Source organism: Nematolebias whitei, chromosome 14, assembly GCF_014905685.2.
Source record: "Nematolebias whitei isolate Nwh7 chromosome 14, NemWhi1, whole genome shotgun sequence".
Classification (NCBI taxonomy): Eukaryota; Metazoa; Chordata; class Actinopteri; order Cyprinodontiformes; family Rivulidae; genus Nematolebias; species Nematolebias whitei.
The window spans coordinates 19,829,725-19,847,138 of NC_056511.1; the positions used below are offsets into that span (position 1 = coordinate 19,829,725).

General features: G+C 39.1%; 2 protein-coding genes across 3 annotated transcripts in view; one reads left to right on the plus strand and one right to left on the minus strand.

Moving 5' to 3' along the window:
- Positions 1–17,414, minus strand: part of smad9 (SMAD family member 9) — a 937,424-nt gene that overhangs the window by 775,609 nt on the left and 144,401 nt on the right. The window lies entirely within an intron of this gene.
- synj1 (synaptojanin 1) overlaps positions 1–17,414 on the plus strand; it is a 28,529-nt gene that overhangs the window by 8,414 nt on the left and 2,701 nt on the right. The window contains exons 9-28 of the mRNA XM_037687980.1: positions 544–719; positions 1,586–1,667; positions 1,757–1,909; positions 3,693–3,849; positions 4,917–4,940; positions 5,381–5,572; positions 8,105–8,189; positions 9,365–9,505; positions 9,585–9,777; positions 9,903–10,061; positions 10,144–10,300; positions 10,475–10,598; positions 10,713–10,925; positions 11,019–11,097; positions 12,674–12,839; positions 12,936–13,118; positions 14,588–14,716; positions 16,317–16,358; positions 17,003–17,046; positions 17,165–17,354. Coding sequence (XP_037543908.1) covers positions 544–719; positions 1,586–1,667; positions 1,757–1,909; positions 3,693–3,849; positions 4,917–4,940; positions 5,381–5,572; positions 8,105–8,189; positions 9,365–9,505; positions 9,585–9,777; positions 9,903–10,061; positions 10,144–10,300; positions 10,475–10,598; positions 10,713–10,925; positions 11,019–11,097; positions 12,674–12,839; positions 12,936–13,118; positions 14,588–14,716; positions 16,317–16,358; positions 17,003–17,046; positions 17,165–17,354 — 2,689 coding nt within the window. The remainder of the gene's footprint in view (positions 1–543; positions 720–1,585; positions 1,668–1,756; positions 1,910–3,692; positions 3,850–4,916; positions 4,941–5,380; positions 5,573–8,104; positions 8,190–9,364; positions 9,506–9,584; positions 9,778–9,902; positions 10,062–10,143; positions 10,301–10,474; positions 10,599–10,712; positions 10,926–11,018; positions 11,098–12,673; positions 12,840–12,935; positions 13,119–14,587; positions 14,717–16,316; positions 16,359–17,002; positions 17,047–17,164; positions 17,355–17,414) is intronic.

Consider the following 17,414-nt stretch of genomic DNA (forward strand, 5'->3'; position numbering starts at 1 on the left):
TCACTCATCACGGGGCTTCAGGGTGCGGCTCCTCCGTGATAAACGAGGGACTACTGTACACTAAGATATATGCTTAACAAACGCCAAACGGTACGTTAAATAATCTAAGATGTACACTAAACACTAATAATGTACAGGTAAAACAATATGTTGTAACAACAATAAGAGGAAGTGTATCATTGCTTCTTGTAAACTTTCACAAAAATCAGTTCTTTCTGCTCATTTCTTTTGCTCAAGACAGTATGTGTCACTTCCTGTTGTATTAATAGCCATGCAGTCAGCAAATATAAATTACTAACAAAATATGTGTTAAAGATTTATTTTTTATCACTAACTTCTGCCATGAAAGGCAGACAATCATGACAATGTGTGCATTTGTTTTTATTTGCCTGCTTATTTGTGAGCCAAAAGAAAAGACTGCAATCAGTTTTCTTCAGAATTCAAGACAGTGGTGTTGCATCATGAATGCAAACTATGTTGCTTTGCATCATGCGATTTTCAGATTTAATTACATTTTTACAAGTATTTCTTTGTCACTTTCAGAGTCACCTGAAGGCGTCCGAGCATGCAAACGCAGTGAAGATGATAAACTTTGACTACCATCAAAATGTACGGGGTGGTAAAGCTGATAAACTCCACAGTGTCCTGAAACCCCAGCTGAACAAATTTGTCGACGAGTGCGGATTTTTCTACTACTCTGGTGAAACAGGCATTGTGAGGTGAGGATTAGAATTTGCATCCAGTACTTCCTCTTAGACTTTTTTTTTTTTCCCTCAGTGGCTTCGTTTTTACTTTTAAAGGATCAGTTTTTGTAGGATTATACTAAAAACTATCGTGCTAATAATTATACCCTCACTTTCTGCCCGTTATCTCATTTTCTAGCCATGGCTAATTTAAACAAACTCTTGGGAATTCAGGTTTCCTCAGTTGAGAACTCTCCTTGAGGTCAAGAAAGTCATTTGGATTAGTTTGATGGACAGATTATGTTGTGACATAAGCTAGATTTTTAAATCCAGATTTCCAAGCTAAGAAGCTACGTCTTTGTCAACAGAAACTTCCTGTTGTGGCCTGCAGAGCCTGGCATGTGCTCTGTTTGCCATGTCCCCTTATTTAGCTTTTGCATAAGTTATTCTTTTTATAATCTGTTCCAGATATATTTACTGCAACTTGTATTCAGTGGAAAATGTATCCATCGTCTTGTTAAAATGTCACGTTTCCTAATCTTTTGAAAACGTAGTAACTTAGACTTTCCCGATCTATCATTCAGGCATGGGTTGATAATAGGTTATTTTGTTATTGAACATATCTTCTGCTCAATGATCAGCTAAAAACGATATTTACAATGTTTCTATTACAAAATGAAGTTTTGATGTCGTGTTTTAGCTATTTTATGTAAAATATTAGTATTTTTGAGAGGTTTTATTTTTGAATGTGCTGTGCAACTGCAGGATTTAAGAGAAGTAATTTTTTTTTTTAAATCCACAACTTGTGTGATATAACATTGGTTTTAACTAAGTTATATATACACTTGATTTTATGGGCTTATAGTAAGCATCTGGATTTATTCTGTGCCGTGTCTTTTCAGGACTCAGGGGGGGACCATGAGGACAAACTGCCTGGACTGTTTGGACAGAACTAACAGCGTTCAAGCCTTTTTTGCCCTTGAGGTAGGAGCTGGTGATTGTATAACACTGAATCTGAAGGTTTTACATATAGATTTACTGGCAATTCAAACTCCAAACCTTGTTTCCTATAGATGCTGCCTAACCAGTTAGAACAGATGGGTCTGACAGAGAAGCCGCAGCTGGTGGCCAGGTTTCAGGAGGTCTTTAGGACCATGTGGTCTCTGAATGGTGACTCCATCAGCAAGATCTATGCAGGCACTGGTGCCCTGGATGGCAAAGCTAAGGTAATGCAGAAAAGCACACACCCAAAACGCAAATATAGTTGAGCTTTTATTGTGATGCACACTTTGCAGCGCATTGATCCAGAATTTCTTGGATTCTAATTATTGATGTAGTTTCCGCATCTAAACATTAATCCAGTAGTTTTATTTGATGCAGAGTTACCATCAGTTATTTCTGCAGGTTAAACTAATACTGCTGTAGATGAGGTCATCAGTCTGCAGTGCTGTATTGCAGGGGTCGACATAAGTGTTTTCCATTTGTCTGAGGCAACCTATTGGACAGCCAAGTGAAATAGACATGGATTGAAGTTCTTTGTCACCACAACAGATTTCTGCCAACATTAAAAATTAAAGGGGGGAAAAAAACGCATGTTTTGTTGTGATCTTTTTAAAGCCATCTAATCTAATGATGATCCAGGGATTAAACTGATGCTGCTTTCAACAACTTAAGAGAACCAGAGCCACAGTTTGACCCAATCCGAGCAGGTCGTGTTGTCTGAAACATGATGGGTGTGCAGTGCTCACAACTTATTGCAAAGATGTGTCTCCGTTTAACTTTAATTTCTTACTTTAAACCCACAAAGTTCTCTCTGAGTCAGTTTCAGGTGTTTATAGTTTGTCATAAATATCTGCTAAATTAAATTCTACACAATGTTTTAGACAGTCTTACTCACAGCAGCTTAAGAGGAACCCAACATAAAGTTGTTCTTTGTCATAAAAAGTGCAATTTCTCTTTGGTATATAAACACAACTGAGCACTGAAATTTATTTTTACTCAGATTTTAAACAACTAACTTTTTTATTGTGAAATTACTTGTGCATGCTGTGTGCAATGTAAGAATACGAGCAGTTGATCTTTTGTGTGGACTTGTGTTCTTTTGTCACTAAACTCTTGTACACTGTCTCTTTTGCCTTACTTCTGGACCTCTCACCCTGTGTGTGGTAAGTTGACAATAAAGTAGATGTTTTTTTAGCTTGGTGTTTTTCCTCGTTTGTTTCTGTGTCTGTGGGTGACGGAAAGATGAAAATGATCAAGTTTGGGATAATCTTTTTGATTTTTTTGATTTTTTATTCTTTTGTAAACTTGTCCTTATTTCCCTCTTGGTAGCCACTTGATCACAGGTCTCCAGTCCTGGTCCTTGAGGACCCCTATGATATTTACTTGTTTCCCTGCTCCAACACGCCTGGTTGAATGGTTGAAATATTCCTTTAATTTCTGCAGAAGCCTGATAATCACTCATTGTTTGAAGTTAGGTGTATTGAAGCAGAGAAACCTATAAAACATGCAGGATAGTGGCTGTCAAGCACAGGAATGGACACTTCTTCTCTTGATAAATGAGGAAATGTAGGCTTTATTGATGCCTCACAACAGACTTGCAGGAAATTATTTATAAAAATTAAAAAAAACAAGGGAAACAAAAACAACCATGCTTTTATTCTTATAACTTTATCAGTTTATTCAACATTTACTCTCTTTAGTAGAACTTGGATAAATCTGTTTGATTTTACCTGGTCTATAAATAAAACTATGCTGCACATCCATCTCTAAAATTGTTACGTCACTCCTCGTCCAGGAATTTTTATCCTTTTCTTTTCAGTTCAAACATCTGTGATGATAGATCTCTACAATGTTCCTCCTCTTTTGTTTTTCTTCCACTTCCGGCATCAGGAAAAACACTTTTTTTTTTTTTATGCTGCATCCAAGTCCAGCTAATGTTTAATGTAGTTTTCTAAACTTGCTTTTAAAGTTTATGTATTTGTTGTGTTTTGATATTAGACGGGGAAGCTCAAAGATGGAGCACGTTCAGTGACGCGGACCATCCAGAACAACTTCTTTGACACGTCCAAGCAGGAGGCTATAGACATCTTGAGGCTGGGCTCCACACTCAACAGTGATCTGGCAGATAAAGCTCGGGCCTTGCTCACCACTTCCAGTCTTTATGGTAATTATTCACAACATGGAAAAAAAAACGTCGTATTGTTGTGTATTATAGGGGTGCACCGATTGCAGTTTTCTGGCCGATCACCGATCTCTAAAAATCCTGACCTGCCGATACCGGTTTTGTTTTATAAGCAACACTGTCGGGTGTTGTAAGGTCACAATGCACCTTCAATTTTCCAATATTATTTTATTGAAAAACAAACCCTTGAACAATATCCTAGAAACAATACAAACTTGTTTTAACTGGCCATGAGGTAGTGCTCTGAAATATAAATGCAGTTCAGACAATTGTTGTTAAATCTACAAAAACTTGGTAAAATCGGTTTCTCATGTATCGGCCGATCTTCCAAAATGAAGGAAATCGGGACCGATAAATTGGCCGGCTGATTTATCGGTGCACCCCTAGTGTATTATTTATAGAGTCAGTAGGAATCATTCGGCCTAAAGTTCCCTGTAATCAGGTGAAATAATTCATGTTTTAAGCCATGTTAAGCCTGAACCTATTTATTTTGTAACCGCATTAAAAAAAAACAACAACAAAAAAACTCCTATTAGCCACACACATTTATTTCTGCCCTGGTCATTGAAGGCGTATGTGGCAGCAATACAAACCTAAGTACACCTTGAGGTGTTCTGAAATATTAGATGCTTCAAGCTCTGTGGCAGGGTCACACCATCTCTGTAACTGGTCTGCATAAATATTTCGGTAGGTGAAAAATGTCAAAGCAACATCTGTTCGAATGCCTAGTTGCAGGTTCTCCTTGCAGAACAATGTGTGTTGTCAGAACGTTGTAGTTCATTAGTGTAGCCATTTTTGTTCTGCCTTGCACATTGTTGAAATATTTCTGACAAGTCTGGACGTGCTGCTGTTTGTGTTTTATTAGCCAGAAGTGATTTTGCACAGAAGAGAGGTTTATCTGCCTGCTGTCAAGTGGGATGAATGATCTGCATCGTCCAAAATAATCATCCCTCTGTCTCAGCTAAATTAATACTTATCTGTTTTCTGTTCAGCAATGTTAACCCACGCTTTTCTTCTTTTTCTCCCAATCGCTTTTCAAACGTGTGTAGTCACTGAGCCTGTCTTACAATCAGGTACAGTAGCTGACGAAGTGTAATCAGTGGACGGATTTCTGTTCCTGTCCTTTCATGAAGTTGTTCTTTGTTTGCTTTTTGTTCTTTATTTACAGTCCATTGTTGGTTGTGGTTTAATCCACTGTCTGTTTTGTATTAATATATAAAACAACAATTAATAGAAAATTAACCAATTGATTTTTGTTGTAAACTTCACACATGTTAGTGAAGGCTTCCAGACAGTAATAAACCATTACCAAGGTTTATCCTGTGTATGTTATCACTTTCCATCATCGATATACTTTGTGCCATGCTTCATGTCTTCAGACTTTGTTGTGGACTATGTTTTTGTTTTGTTTAGCTTTTCCTCACTTCTGTTTAGTTCACCATCACCCTTCTTGTATAAAAAAATACACATTCTTAAGTTTTGCAAACTAATCCAGCTCTGCTCTCCTCTGCAGCCTCTCCAAGAGTATTGCTGGGAATGTGTCAGAGCTACCACAAATACACAAGGCCCAAGAAAATCAGAGTGTGTGTTGGCACCTGGAATGTCAACGGGGGTAAACAGTTTCGCAGCATTGCTTTTCGAAACCAAACGCTTAACGACTGGCTGCTGGATGCTCCAAAAAAGGCAGGCCATCCCGAGTTCCAGGGTACGTTACTGTTTATTTGTCTACAATAACACCTGGTTCTCATCACTGTTTAACAGCATGTTTTATAGGGATGATCTTATTTACCTTGTTGAAAAAGTGGCTATGTTTGAAAATGTTTGATAACTTGTAGGTAAAAGGACTGGTTGCTCTTACATGCATACACAAAACTAAGTCAGCAGCAGATTATATATATAGTTTTTAATTAGAAACTGAAACTTAAACCAGACAACCTACTTCCTGGTTATTTTTATGTGTACTAAAGCTCTAGAGCAAATTCATTTCTCTTCTTTCCCTATTTTTATTTTGTCCAGGAATTTCTAACTTTTAGGTAAATTTAGTCAAATATACCAACACAAGCAGTTTACCCTTGAAAGGTCTTATGGGGTAGAAAATCGGTCAAACATTTATTTGTGTCCGTGTTTTTATTTATTGGTCTATGTCAGCGCTGTTAATAAACGCAATTGATTCTGACAAAACCTAAAAATCTTTCTAAAGTTTTTGTTTTTTGTTAGAATTATTTCAAACGTTCCCATATCTCCTCGTAACATTATGTAACATTACTACCCTCTAGTGTTCCCAAGGGGTCAAATTGACCACATAGAAAGTGTTATAAATGCATTTTCTGATCCCATAATTATCACATCATAAAATAATGCATTCCTTTCAGTAATGCTAATTTTATTTTACTTCTATTACTTTGTTTTTAAATGTTTATATTTGCTCACTCAGTCATGTTTTGCTTTTTACGTAAAAATCATCAAGACAGACTTCAACTTACCCTGAAGGCCTTTCCAGGACATTGCTGTCAAGTTCCACCTCTCATCTTGTCTCAGAAAATCTTTTTTAGTTTAGATGCAGAGAGAAAAAAAACACACTTGCAATGTGCACAAGTAAAGATTAGTTTACTAAAGCAGTTCCACATGACGACTCGGTTACTCCACAGCTCAGAATGACTGACTCCCGTTGGCTTGACTGAAAACAGGATGTAGCAGGTGTACCGTGCTGCAGCAGTCTATCTGGTTCAGTAAAAGCATCAAATGAAAAGAAACTGGTGTTGTGCAAGACTAGTTTTGGGAGAAAAAATAATTAAGAAAAATTACAAAGAAAAAAAAAGAGAGAAAAGAAAAGACAAACTCATTCGGACCCCCGAGCGGCACATGTATGTTTGACTAAAACAATGCCCGATTTATTCCTAATGGCTCTGACTCGTCCAGATGGCTGGGTGGTCGTCCCAAAATGCGAGACTGGAAGTTTTCAAGAATTATCAGAATAATCCTTTTGGGCTATAAATGGCATAAAATTACCATAAAATTTATATTTTATCAATTTCCTTTATTTTTTTGTTTAATGCAATGTGGCATTATTTATTTATTTTTGTAAGAGGTCATTCACATATTTCATAGTCTGCATGAGTGTATAAATTGTATTCTGGGGTGGTGGTGGTGGTGGGGGGGTGTCAAGGACTGATGTACGCTTTTCAAAAAGAAAAAATGTGGACTGGTTTTGATAGATCCTGAATGACCAACATGCTGCTTTTCTCCTGCATGGTCAATGTTAGGCTCATTTAAAAGACGGTTCTGTGAAATGGCTGCACAGACCTGTCCTTCCTCTAATGGTTCATAAATCACAGGTGAAGCATCCATGTGCTGCTCAGAGCAGAGCTTTCAGAAATGGACTGAGTCAAGCAGAATCAAAAGAGGCAGAGTAAAACTCTGCTGTGCTGAAGCAGAGCGTGGTCTGTCAGACGTCTCCCCTTGTGTCATTTACTGTAATGAATGACTGTAACCCACTTTGGCGATCCTCTTTGTGGTTAGTTATTTTTTTAAAGCAACTACTAAGTTACTGTGCATCATTATCAATATTCCCTTGGTAATAAGTCTGTTGTTTAATTCTGCTAATGGGCGTTCACAACTATTGTCATAAGTTCATCACATTACTGAGCCGCAGCACAGTCGTCTTTTTTTCTCCCTCTCTTTTCACATGTCAGCCAGCCTGACCATCAGGTAGGCTGCCTCTGAGTGACAGACCACCTCACACCGCGGGGGAGAGAGAAAGAGAGTGCTGCCGCAGGAGCGGGCAGCCTTACAAGTATCTCTGTGAGACTTGTGTGTCTGCTCATTGAGTTTTTATAATTAAAATTAACACTAAAAGAAGGATTTGTATCTCCTGGATTACTGAAGAAACGTGTTCAAAATGAGTACATTCAGTACGCTCTTGAAAATGATGGAATTTGTGAATGACTCCTAACATAAAAAAAAAAGCATTTTAAATTTGCAAATTTTATTTCAGGCAGAGATGACTCTAAATGATTTACTTTATTGTTGAAAACAAAAACTATTAAAAATAGTAATTTTAAGCAGTTAAGTTGTCCCCCAAGGAACATCTTTCAAAGGTTAATTTGTTGCAACAAAAATCAAGATTTTTGTTCTTATCTATTGTGCTTTTAATAATTTTTGTTTACTATTACTTGATTGTGTGAATAGACACTTAAACCAAACAAAACCTCTTTTTTTTTATTTTTTTATTTCACAGACAGCAAAGCCAACCCCATTGATATCTTTGCCATTGGTTTTGAAGAAATGGTTGAACTGAATGCTGGGAACATTGTCAGCGCCAGGTAGGATTTTAAGTATCTATGCTGAGATTATTGACCTTTAAAGTTTATGAAAATTTGAAAAGTATTTTGAATACCGGTATAAGAAACCAGATATTTTTCTATATGTATACATTTTTATTTATTTATTTATATTTGATTTTATACTTTATACATTTCTTTTGGCTGATCCGTCTTCAGGAGTCACCACAGCGAGTCATCCTCCTCCACCTCACTCTGTCCTCTGCATCCTCTGTCCTCACTCCAACTACCTCCATGTCTTCTCTAACTGCATCCATATATTTCCTCTGTCTTTTTCCTTCAGCTGCATTTCTAACATCCTTCTACCAGTATACCCACTGTCCCTCCTCTGGACATGTCCAAACCATCTCAGTCTGGCCTCTCTGACTTTATCTCCCAGTTGTTCAACCTGTGCTGTACCTCTGATGATCTTATTCCTAATCTTATCCATCCTTGTTACTCCTAAGGAGAACCTGAACATCTTCAGCTCTTTCACTTCCACCTTTTGTCTCTTTGGTCAAAGGCACCGTCTCCAAACCATCCAGCATAACTGGTCTTGTAAACCTTTCCTTTGACCTTTGCTGCCACCCTTTTGTCACAAATCTCTACTCCATCCTGCCTGGACTCTCTTCTTCATCTCTTTACCACACTCCCCATTTTCCTGGACAGTTGACCCTAAATACTTGAAGTCCTGCACCTATGTGACCTCTGCTCCTTGTAGCCTCACTGCTCCACCGGCCTCCCTCCTGTTCAGACTCGTACTCCGTTTTGCTACGACTGACATTCATTTGTCTTCTTTGAAGTGCATAAAGTGCATACCTCCACCTCACTAGGTTCTCTTGCATATATTTGAAACACATTTAATATAGTAAAACTCTTTCGTTTTTGTTTTTTTTAAAGCGAGCATTCAAAACAATCATGAAAAAACGAGCTGATCTCAGTGGATGCCTTGGATAAGATAACTTGACCTGAATCTGTTTTTGCAATATTACTTCTAGGTTTGAGTAGCTACAGTACTTTGGTCTGATGGATCAGGGTTAATTTTATGATAAGAAATCTACTAGCTTTTTTTATTTATTATTATTATTATTCAAAAATTCAACATGATAAATTAAAAATACAAATAAAACACTAGTTTTCTTGCCTGTACTATTCTTAATTTTCTGTTTTTGTGTCAGCACTACAAACCAGAAACTCTGGGCAGCTGAACTCCAAAAAAACATTTCAAGGGACCACAAGTACGTTCTGCTCGCTTCCGAGCAGCTTGTCGGAGTGTGTCTGTTTGTGTTTATTCGCCCACAACATGCACCCTTCATCAGGTATGCCCTGCACATATTTTTATACAAACATTCAATACGTCAAGAGCTGCATTAATAGATATGTCTCTATATTTTACAGGGATGTAGCCGTTGACACGGTGAAAACTGGAATGGGTGGAGCTACGGGTAATAAGGGAGGAGTAGCCATACGTTTGCTGTTCCACACCACCAGTATCTGCTTCCTCTGCTCCCACTTTGCAGCTGGCCAATCACAGGTCAAGGAGAGGAACGATGACTACAACGAGATCACTCGCAGACTAAGCTTCCCCATGGTAATAACTATTACAGTGTCCAATCAGGTCAAATAATTTGTTTTAATCAGGCTTTATGACATCAGTGGAATTAACCTGTCTAAATAAAGGTTGAATGAATGAATGACATCGGTCCTGTCCTCCAGGGTCGTCTGCTGTCCGCACATGATTACGTGTTCTGGTGCGGAGACTTCAACTATCGAATCAACTTGCCCAACGAGGAGGTGAAAGATCTCATCAAGCAGCAGAACTGGGATGCTTTGACTGCTGGGGATCAGTTGCTAGAACAAAAGAATGCTGGAATGGTGAGAATTACAGAACACATTCAACTTTACTGTATTAATACATTAAACATTTTAATCCCTAATTACAAAATGTCTTCTACAGGTCTTTCGAGGTTTCATTGAGGGACAGGTAGATTTCCCCCCTACGTATAAGTATGACCTCTTCTCAGAAGACTATGACACCAGTGAGAAGTGCCGCACACCAGCCTGGACTGACCGCATACTTTGGAAAAGGAGAAAGTGGAACTTTAACAAGACAGGTTGGATGCTGAGGAGCTACAAGTCATGCTACACTAAAACAAATTTACTTACTCAAAATCTCAAACAATTGAAATAATGTTGCTGTATTTATTTGTGCATAGATATAAGTATTGACTATTTAAATGATATCGGAGTACGGAGTTAACATGTTTCTGTTTATACTTGTTTTCCAGCAGAGGACGTGAATGTTGTAGGCATAGCCTCTACATCAGGGGAGACTGAGGATGATCCAGAGCCCTGGAGCCCTGGTACTTTGAAGTACTACGGCAGGGCTGAGCTCAAGACTTCCGACCACAGGTAACCACCATGATGTAGCTGTAACTATCAGATAAATAACTGAACCATCTAATCACGTTTTTGTAATATTGCTGCAGGAAAAAGTGATCATGCTTCTCTCATGTCTTCCTTTAGGCCTGTGGTGGCAGTAATAGATGTGGACATCCTAGAGGTGGACCCAGAGGCACGGCACCAGGTCTACAAAGATGTCATTGCCAGACAGGGGCCACCAGATGGCACCATCTTGGTGTCCCTCTGCACCTCTGGGCCTGATGACTACTTCAGTGATGAACTCATAGATGAGCTGCTTGATAAGTTCACCACTTTTGGAGAGGTCATCCTCATCAGGTGAGCCTACCTAATGCAAAGAGGCCAATGTGTGTCACCTTCACACTTTCACATTCATCTAAACCTTTTTTTTTTTTTTTTTTTTTGGTGCAGGTTTGTTGAAGAAAAAATGTGGGTGACCTTTCTGGAAGGTTACTCTGCTCTGGCTGCACTCTCTCTGAGTGGCTCCACAGTAAGTCATTGCATACAACCAGTTATAGTTCAGGACCTTTCAGTTGGATCCATGCTAAATGTTACAGGTGGAACAAACGTAGGGCATTTAGTTTAAAGTGACAACTATTCAGTTCGTTTCTTATGGGAAACAATTTCAAGATGCTCAAGATTTTTGAAGTACCTGCATAACAATCTCTTGCCATTACCACTGAAACGTTTGAGGTAGTATATGCTAGGTAATTTTTGAAAGAAAAAAAAAAGGTTTATAGAGTCCAAAAAGATAAAGTATTGTAATGGAAACGATCATGTTGAGTACTCGACAAGAACTTGGTTCATTTGAGCATCTTCACTTTAAAAACGTGGTTGATTTAGCATCATTGTGTGTTTGTACCCTTTACCATCGACAGAGTGTGGCCCAGTTTACTCTGCATGAAGTAATGCAATTAAAAAAGGCATTATTTATTTAGAGTAGGGACAAAACTATTAGTGTGTAAACATTTATACAGAATCTAAATTATCCCAGTATCACTGTGGTGTTACCTTTATGTCAACCAGTCTACCTCAACAATTTGGGAGGATAATGCACTTTCACTATAAGAAGGAAGCAGAGTTCAGTTCTGGCATCTGCTGTTATTTGAATCACATTTTAGTAGAACAATATGAACTTTGATGTGGACCATAATTTTTCATTTCAAATATGAAAACATTCTTGCTCAAATAGATTTGAATTCTAAATTTGAATGCCCCTGAATTCTAGAATTGCGCCGCTCAAGGTGGCTGCATGTTGGAGCAGCTCTGTTACATTTTGAGAGTTTGCTTTTGGAAACTTTAATTCCTCTTTTTCTGGATGTAAATCACATTTTTTGGATGATTGTTTCCTCTGGTATCAGATGCTGTGCAGCTGGAAGGATTTTTACTGAAACTTTTTTAGTTTTGGACATTTGTTATGATGCGTAACCATGGCAACAAGGCAGTTTTCTACAACCAACAGCAGCTGATTATTATCTCAAAAGTTCAAATAATATCTCAACTACAGCCCCAAATCTCAAATGAGTTGAAAAGGATGTTCTGTGGATGCATTCTCATCTACCTGCCAGCTGTGCTCGAGTGCCTGACCACTGAGATCCTGGAACTAGCAGGAAATACGGCTCATAACAGCAGAAGGACAGAATCGTGACTCGGCACCTACCGCTGTGACGAGGAGCTCGGCAGACTGCTGTGAGGAGTGGCCATCGCTCTGGGAGGAGTTCTGCCCAGCATTCGGGCGGTTCTACAGCCCGGGGGAACCGAGAGGCCAGCTGAGTCTGGGTGGACGGATCGGACGGCATCTACAGTCATTTTCTTAGGATCCACTGTGGGATGGACCTTTACAAGAGATCCTTCCTGCCTACAGCCATCAGTATCTGTAACATCTCTTAATGAAATGAGAATAACGAGTTACAGCAACAAATAATTTCCCTTTGGGATTAATAAAGTATTTTTGAATTGAATTGAATTAAATTAAATTGAATAAAGCCTGAGGAATTATTTGTCTGCTTCTCTTGTTAGCCTTATCTTTTTTTAAATTTTTTTTATTATTTTGGTTTTTTTTTTAGATCCTTGACAAGCTGATTGACATCCGCTTAAAGAGTCCAGGCTGGATCAAGAGTCTGGAGGAGGAAATGAGTGTGGAAAGGATCTGTGGAAGCATTCCCATGTCAGCCAGCTCCACTCTGCTTGCTGAGGACGTGGATATGGGTGATGACGATTACGATATGGAAGGTGAGGAGTTGTCACCGAGCTTTCCTGGTCCTTGGAAATAAAAAGCGCCAAAAACATTTTCCAACTCTGATTTGTTGTCCATGTGTTTTTCTCCAGGTGATGTGGATGATGAGGTAGAAGACATCCTCCCTCAGCACCTGCAGCCTGGAGCAGGCTCTGCTCCTGGATCCTCTCCCCTTCCTTCTCCCCGTAGTAGCCCCTGTCCGTCCCCTACCCATGGGGAACCTGCTGCTCCCAGCAGACCCAGTCGTGCATCACAACCCTCTCGCCCATCACAAGGTAATAAAGCAGGATGTTAAATAAGATATCTCAAAAAGATAATTAAATGACTTGCTCAGGTTTTAGTCTCTTGTCTGCTGGAATAAAAACTTTAAAGGTCTTGTTTTTTCAATATGTGGAAGGTGACTCAAGTACCTCAGCTCAGCTAAGGGAAATTCCAGGTAATTAGTGTGAATAGTGTAGTCTGTGTTGTTACCACGTGTGTCTCAGTAAAGTGTTTCCTCTTGAAACATGCATAGACGTGTGATGATAAAATGTGTGCAGTGTAAACCTTTTATTTCTTTGATCCATTCTAAATTCTATCTTTGCACAATAAAACAAAGAATGGAGAGTGTTGCAAAAGGTTCAGGCACATAAATGTGTGTTTTGACAAATAAAATAACTTGTAATTCATTATGCATAAAGTAGAATTTTAAATATCTGGATCTGTGATAAATCCCTGCAAAACTATATATTTTAAAATTATTTGAAGAGTATTCTGTGTGTGTAGTGGATGACCATGTTTTTGCAGAGTTAATAAAGTGAAAAGTTAATCTTTAAATGAAATATTTATAAATGGCAAACATTTGTAAACCGCTCCATTTATTAACATTATTAATGTCCATCGCAGAGCAAAGACAGGAATTAGAAGCGCCCTCGGTCAGACTGCCCATCTATATTGTGAGCATGATATCTTGAAAAATAAGCAAACTGCTGACTTCCATTTCGCTGTGTGGCTGCGCCTAGGCTTAAGAAAGACTCCTTTTGAAAATTAGGTTGCCACGTCAAAATCCAAGGTAACTGTTGCCATATATGTCCACATATGATGTTCATCTTGTAAGCCGATTAACAAAAAAAAAGAGCAACATGCCAACTTCCATTTTGGTGTGTGGCTGCATCTAGGCTTTAGAAAGGTCACCATCAAAAACTGGATTCTTCTTCTTCTATCAGCTTTTCCCTCTTCACCACAGCGAGTCATCCTCATTGAAAATTGGGTTACCATGTCAAAATGTAAGATGGCCACCGCCATGTGTATGTGAACTGGCCACCCCTATAATTTCAATAAACGTGTTTTCTAGTTTTTATATTGCTCAAAAGTATAGTTTCTTCTAATTATTGGTATAGTCTGTTGGGTGGCTGAAGAATGATGGCCACTATTAGCCACCGTCTGTCTCCACCAGTGTGGTCATGGATAAAATCACTCCACTAGCCAGGATCCGTCACTCTGCACTGCCTCAGACGATCAACAAAACGGCTACCTCTCCTTCTACACAGTGAAACTCGGCTACCTCTCCTTCTACACAGTGAAACTCCTACCAACTTGAATATCTTGCACCAAAACCATTAAAGTTTACTTTCATTCCTAATTCCAGTCCAGAAAAACACTCACCTCAAAAACTACAAACATTCACTCTTCAAATCCTTCTGCGACGGGGGGCGAAGGGGCTAATGTTAACATTCTTTGTTTTCCTGTGTTTTATTCTGTTCAGGGCCTCCTGTTGACTTCCAGCCAGGAGCCCCCACAGCTCAAAGCATGGAGCCCAAACGACCACCTCCCCCTCGCCCCAACGCCCCACCACCCAGACCAGCCCCACCTCAACGCCCACCACCACCTTCAGGTAAAGTACCATGCACTCAACCATTTTTGGAACAGAATTATTCCCAGCCTGACAAGGAAGTCCTACACTGGGAGTTTGGGTGCACGTTTTCTCTTGAATGAGGTCTTTGAGGCAGATGGTGACGTTTTAATTTTATCCCACTGCTTTCAAATACGTGAAGGAGGCGCGTGTCCTCAGCCAGTTAGGAAGGACTCTGGAGGTAAAGTGACCGCTCTTCTGAGGAGTGTGTTCATCTTTCTTATGAGGTGGACGTATTTGATCGAGTGGCTGCTGTTTTCCATCAGAACACAGCTCTTTATTATCAGTGTAAATTAGGGTAACTTGTTAAAATTAAAGTGAGTGATGAGTAAGTTATTACTCATCATTAATACGAAAAATGAATGATCATAAATTTAACTTGGGACGTTTGTGTTTCTTTACTCTAGAACTAACCACTTTTGTATTCATAGAATAATTTCCTAAATGTACCTGACATCACTACTTTACGTGAATTATTTATTTTTGGCTTGATAAAGCATTAATATGTCAATGATCAAACACAGAAGCAGTCTTTCTGAGAACTCTGCTTGATTTCAGGTTTTCTATACAACTCCTGCTGACAGTTGAATGTAGTATGTAGTATGTAGAATGTAACTTCTGCTGTAGTTGTACGCAGCTGACTTTCAAATGTATTTTTGCCTCAAGGTTTTTCTGAACCCTGTTAGCGTTAGTTGTAGCATTTTCAAACCTGTTTCGTCATAGTTACTGTACTTTGTGCATCATTTAATTACTTCCCCTAAGATGACATTTTGGTAGTTGTACTTCATCGTTCTGTGTTCCTGATTTAATGAAAAAGTTGTTGGATGTTATCAATACTTTTGCTGACAATTAGCTAGATTTTATTTCAAACTCTAATGTTTTGTACCATGAAGACCACAGCTAAGTATTTTCATTTTTAATGCTGCTTTTTTATGTTTCCTTCTCTTCTTTTACTTTATGCGGGGACAACTAACTTTTTCTTTTTAAGACTGTGGCAAATGTCCCAGCCCACTGCTTGGTAGGAGAGGCAGTGAAGGTAACAAGCCAGTAGATGTTTTTGAAAGTAATCTGATTCCTGTGCAACTCAGTCCAATATTATTGTGTTTGTCTGTGTGACCTAGATGTTTGGTGATTAATAGTCTGTTGAGGAGGGAGAAATGTTTAAATTCCTTTGGTTAGATGGAGATTATAAATGAATAAGCCACAAAAAAGTGTTGTTTCTACCTTGAGAATAGTGTGTTCTGATCCACATCTAATATTTAGCAGTAATGCATCTTTAACTAAAAGCTTTTAGATGCATTTCCTTTAATGAAACTAAACATTTTGAATCTCAGTATAAGAGCAGATGTGTGTTAAAGAACGAGCCCTTTGTCTTTGCATCGTTGGCTTCACTGCAGTAACTCCTGATGGCAGACAGAAACTCACAGAATTTTAAGCTTATTGCTTTGCCACACTGTTGCCCTGATTTGCTTTTCCTAGTGCTTCTAGCGAGCTGTTTTTTGTGGGGAACACCTGTCTCTTGATCTTTAGCAAGTCACTGTGTATAACAGTAATGTGGTTTGGCTTCCTTTGTGCTGCAAAGGACCAAAAAGTCCCGCTCTTCCTCGGCCAGATGCTCCTGCAGGTGAGTTCCACAGCCCATGAAGCAGCCACGCTTCAGTGTTTCAGTTGATGTCAAGTGGTGTTAGATGAGTCTGTAAGTTTTATTTTATTTCATGACAGTCTTGTTTTTTGTGTGAAGTTTTATGTACTTGTCATATGGTGGTGAAAATAAACCTCCTTTTTGCCACTGTAGTCTTGTTGTGTCAGACTCTGCCTGTCTTTGGGTGGAAGATGGGGTTTGATTTTGTCTGTCTTCACCTGAGCTGTTTGTTTGGTGTGTGTGTTCAGCCGATTCCCTCTTTCATAGTAAGGGTGTGTGTGGTTAGAAGGCTTAACTTACGTTTGGTGACTGTACAGTGAGAAGTTCCACTGAAGACGATATTTAAGCACTGTGGGAAAATGTCTGTAGGCTTTGAGAGAGGCTATGACAGTCAGGAGGATCCTTACATGTGGTAAACTGCTCACAGAACAAGGCATTCTCTTTTACTCACCTGCTGCCGCTCAACTGTCATCAGTGATAATCAAGTTGGCTGCAGTTTGTTCAGATTGAAATAAATGAAGTTTTCTCATCTATGAGTTTTATTTGTTTAAATGTTTTCTATAAAGATACCTTATGTTTGCTCTCAGAGTGTGCCTTTTAACAATGTTTTGTCTGATTTTAATCAGGTCGAGGTCAGACAGCAGCTGGAGCTCCTGGTCCTTCCAGACCAGTAAGTTTGAACCCAAGAATTCCAACAAAAATTTTTACAAAAGTTTCCTTTTTTCTTACTCAACATTTTATCTTCTGTTTTTATTTATTTATTTATTTGTTTGTTTTTCATCTTGTAGAATATTCCTGCTCGAGCTGGAGTGATCAGTGTTTCCCCTCAGTCTCGCCAACCTCCTCCAGCTCATCCTGGAGCACCAAGGCCCATCCCCGAGGTGCATCCTGGGGCCCCTCGGCCTATCCCAGACACCCACCCTGGAGCCCCACGGCCTGTGCCCACTGCTCAGGCCAAACCACCTGACCTGCCTATGGGTAAATAAATTTGTATTTGTGGAGGGGAATATAATAAATAAATAACCAAGGCCCATCCCC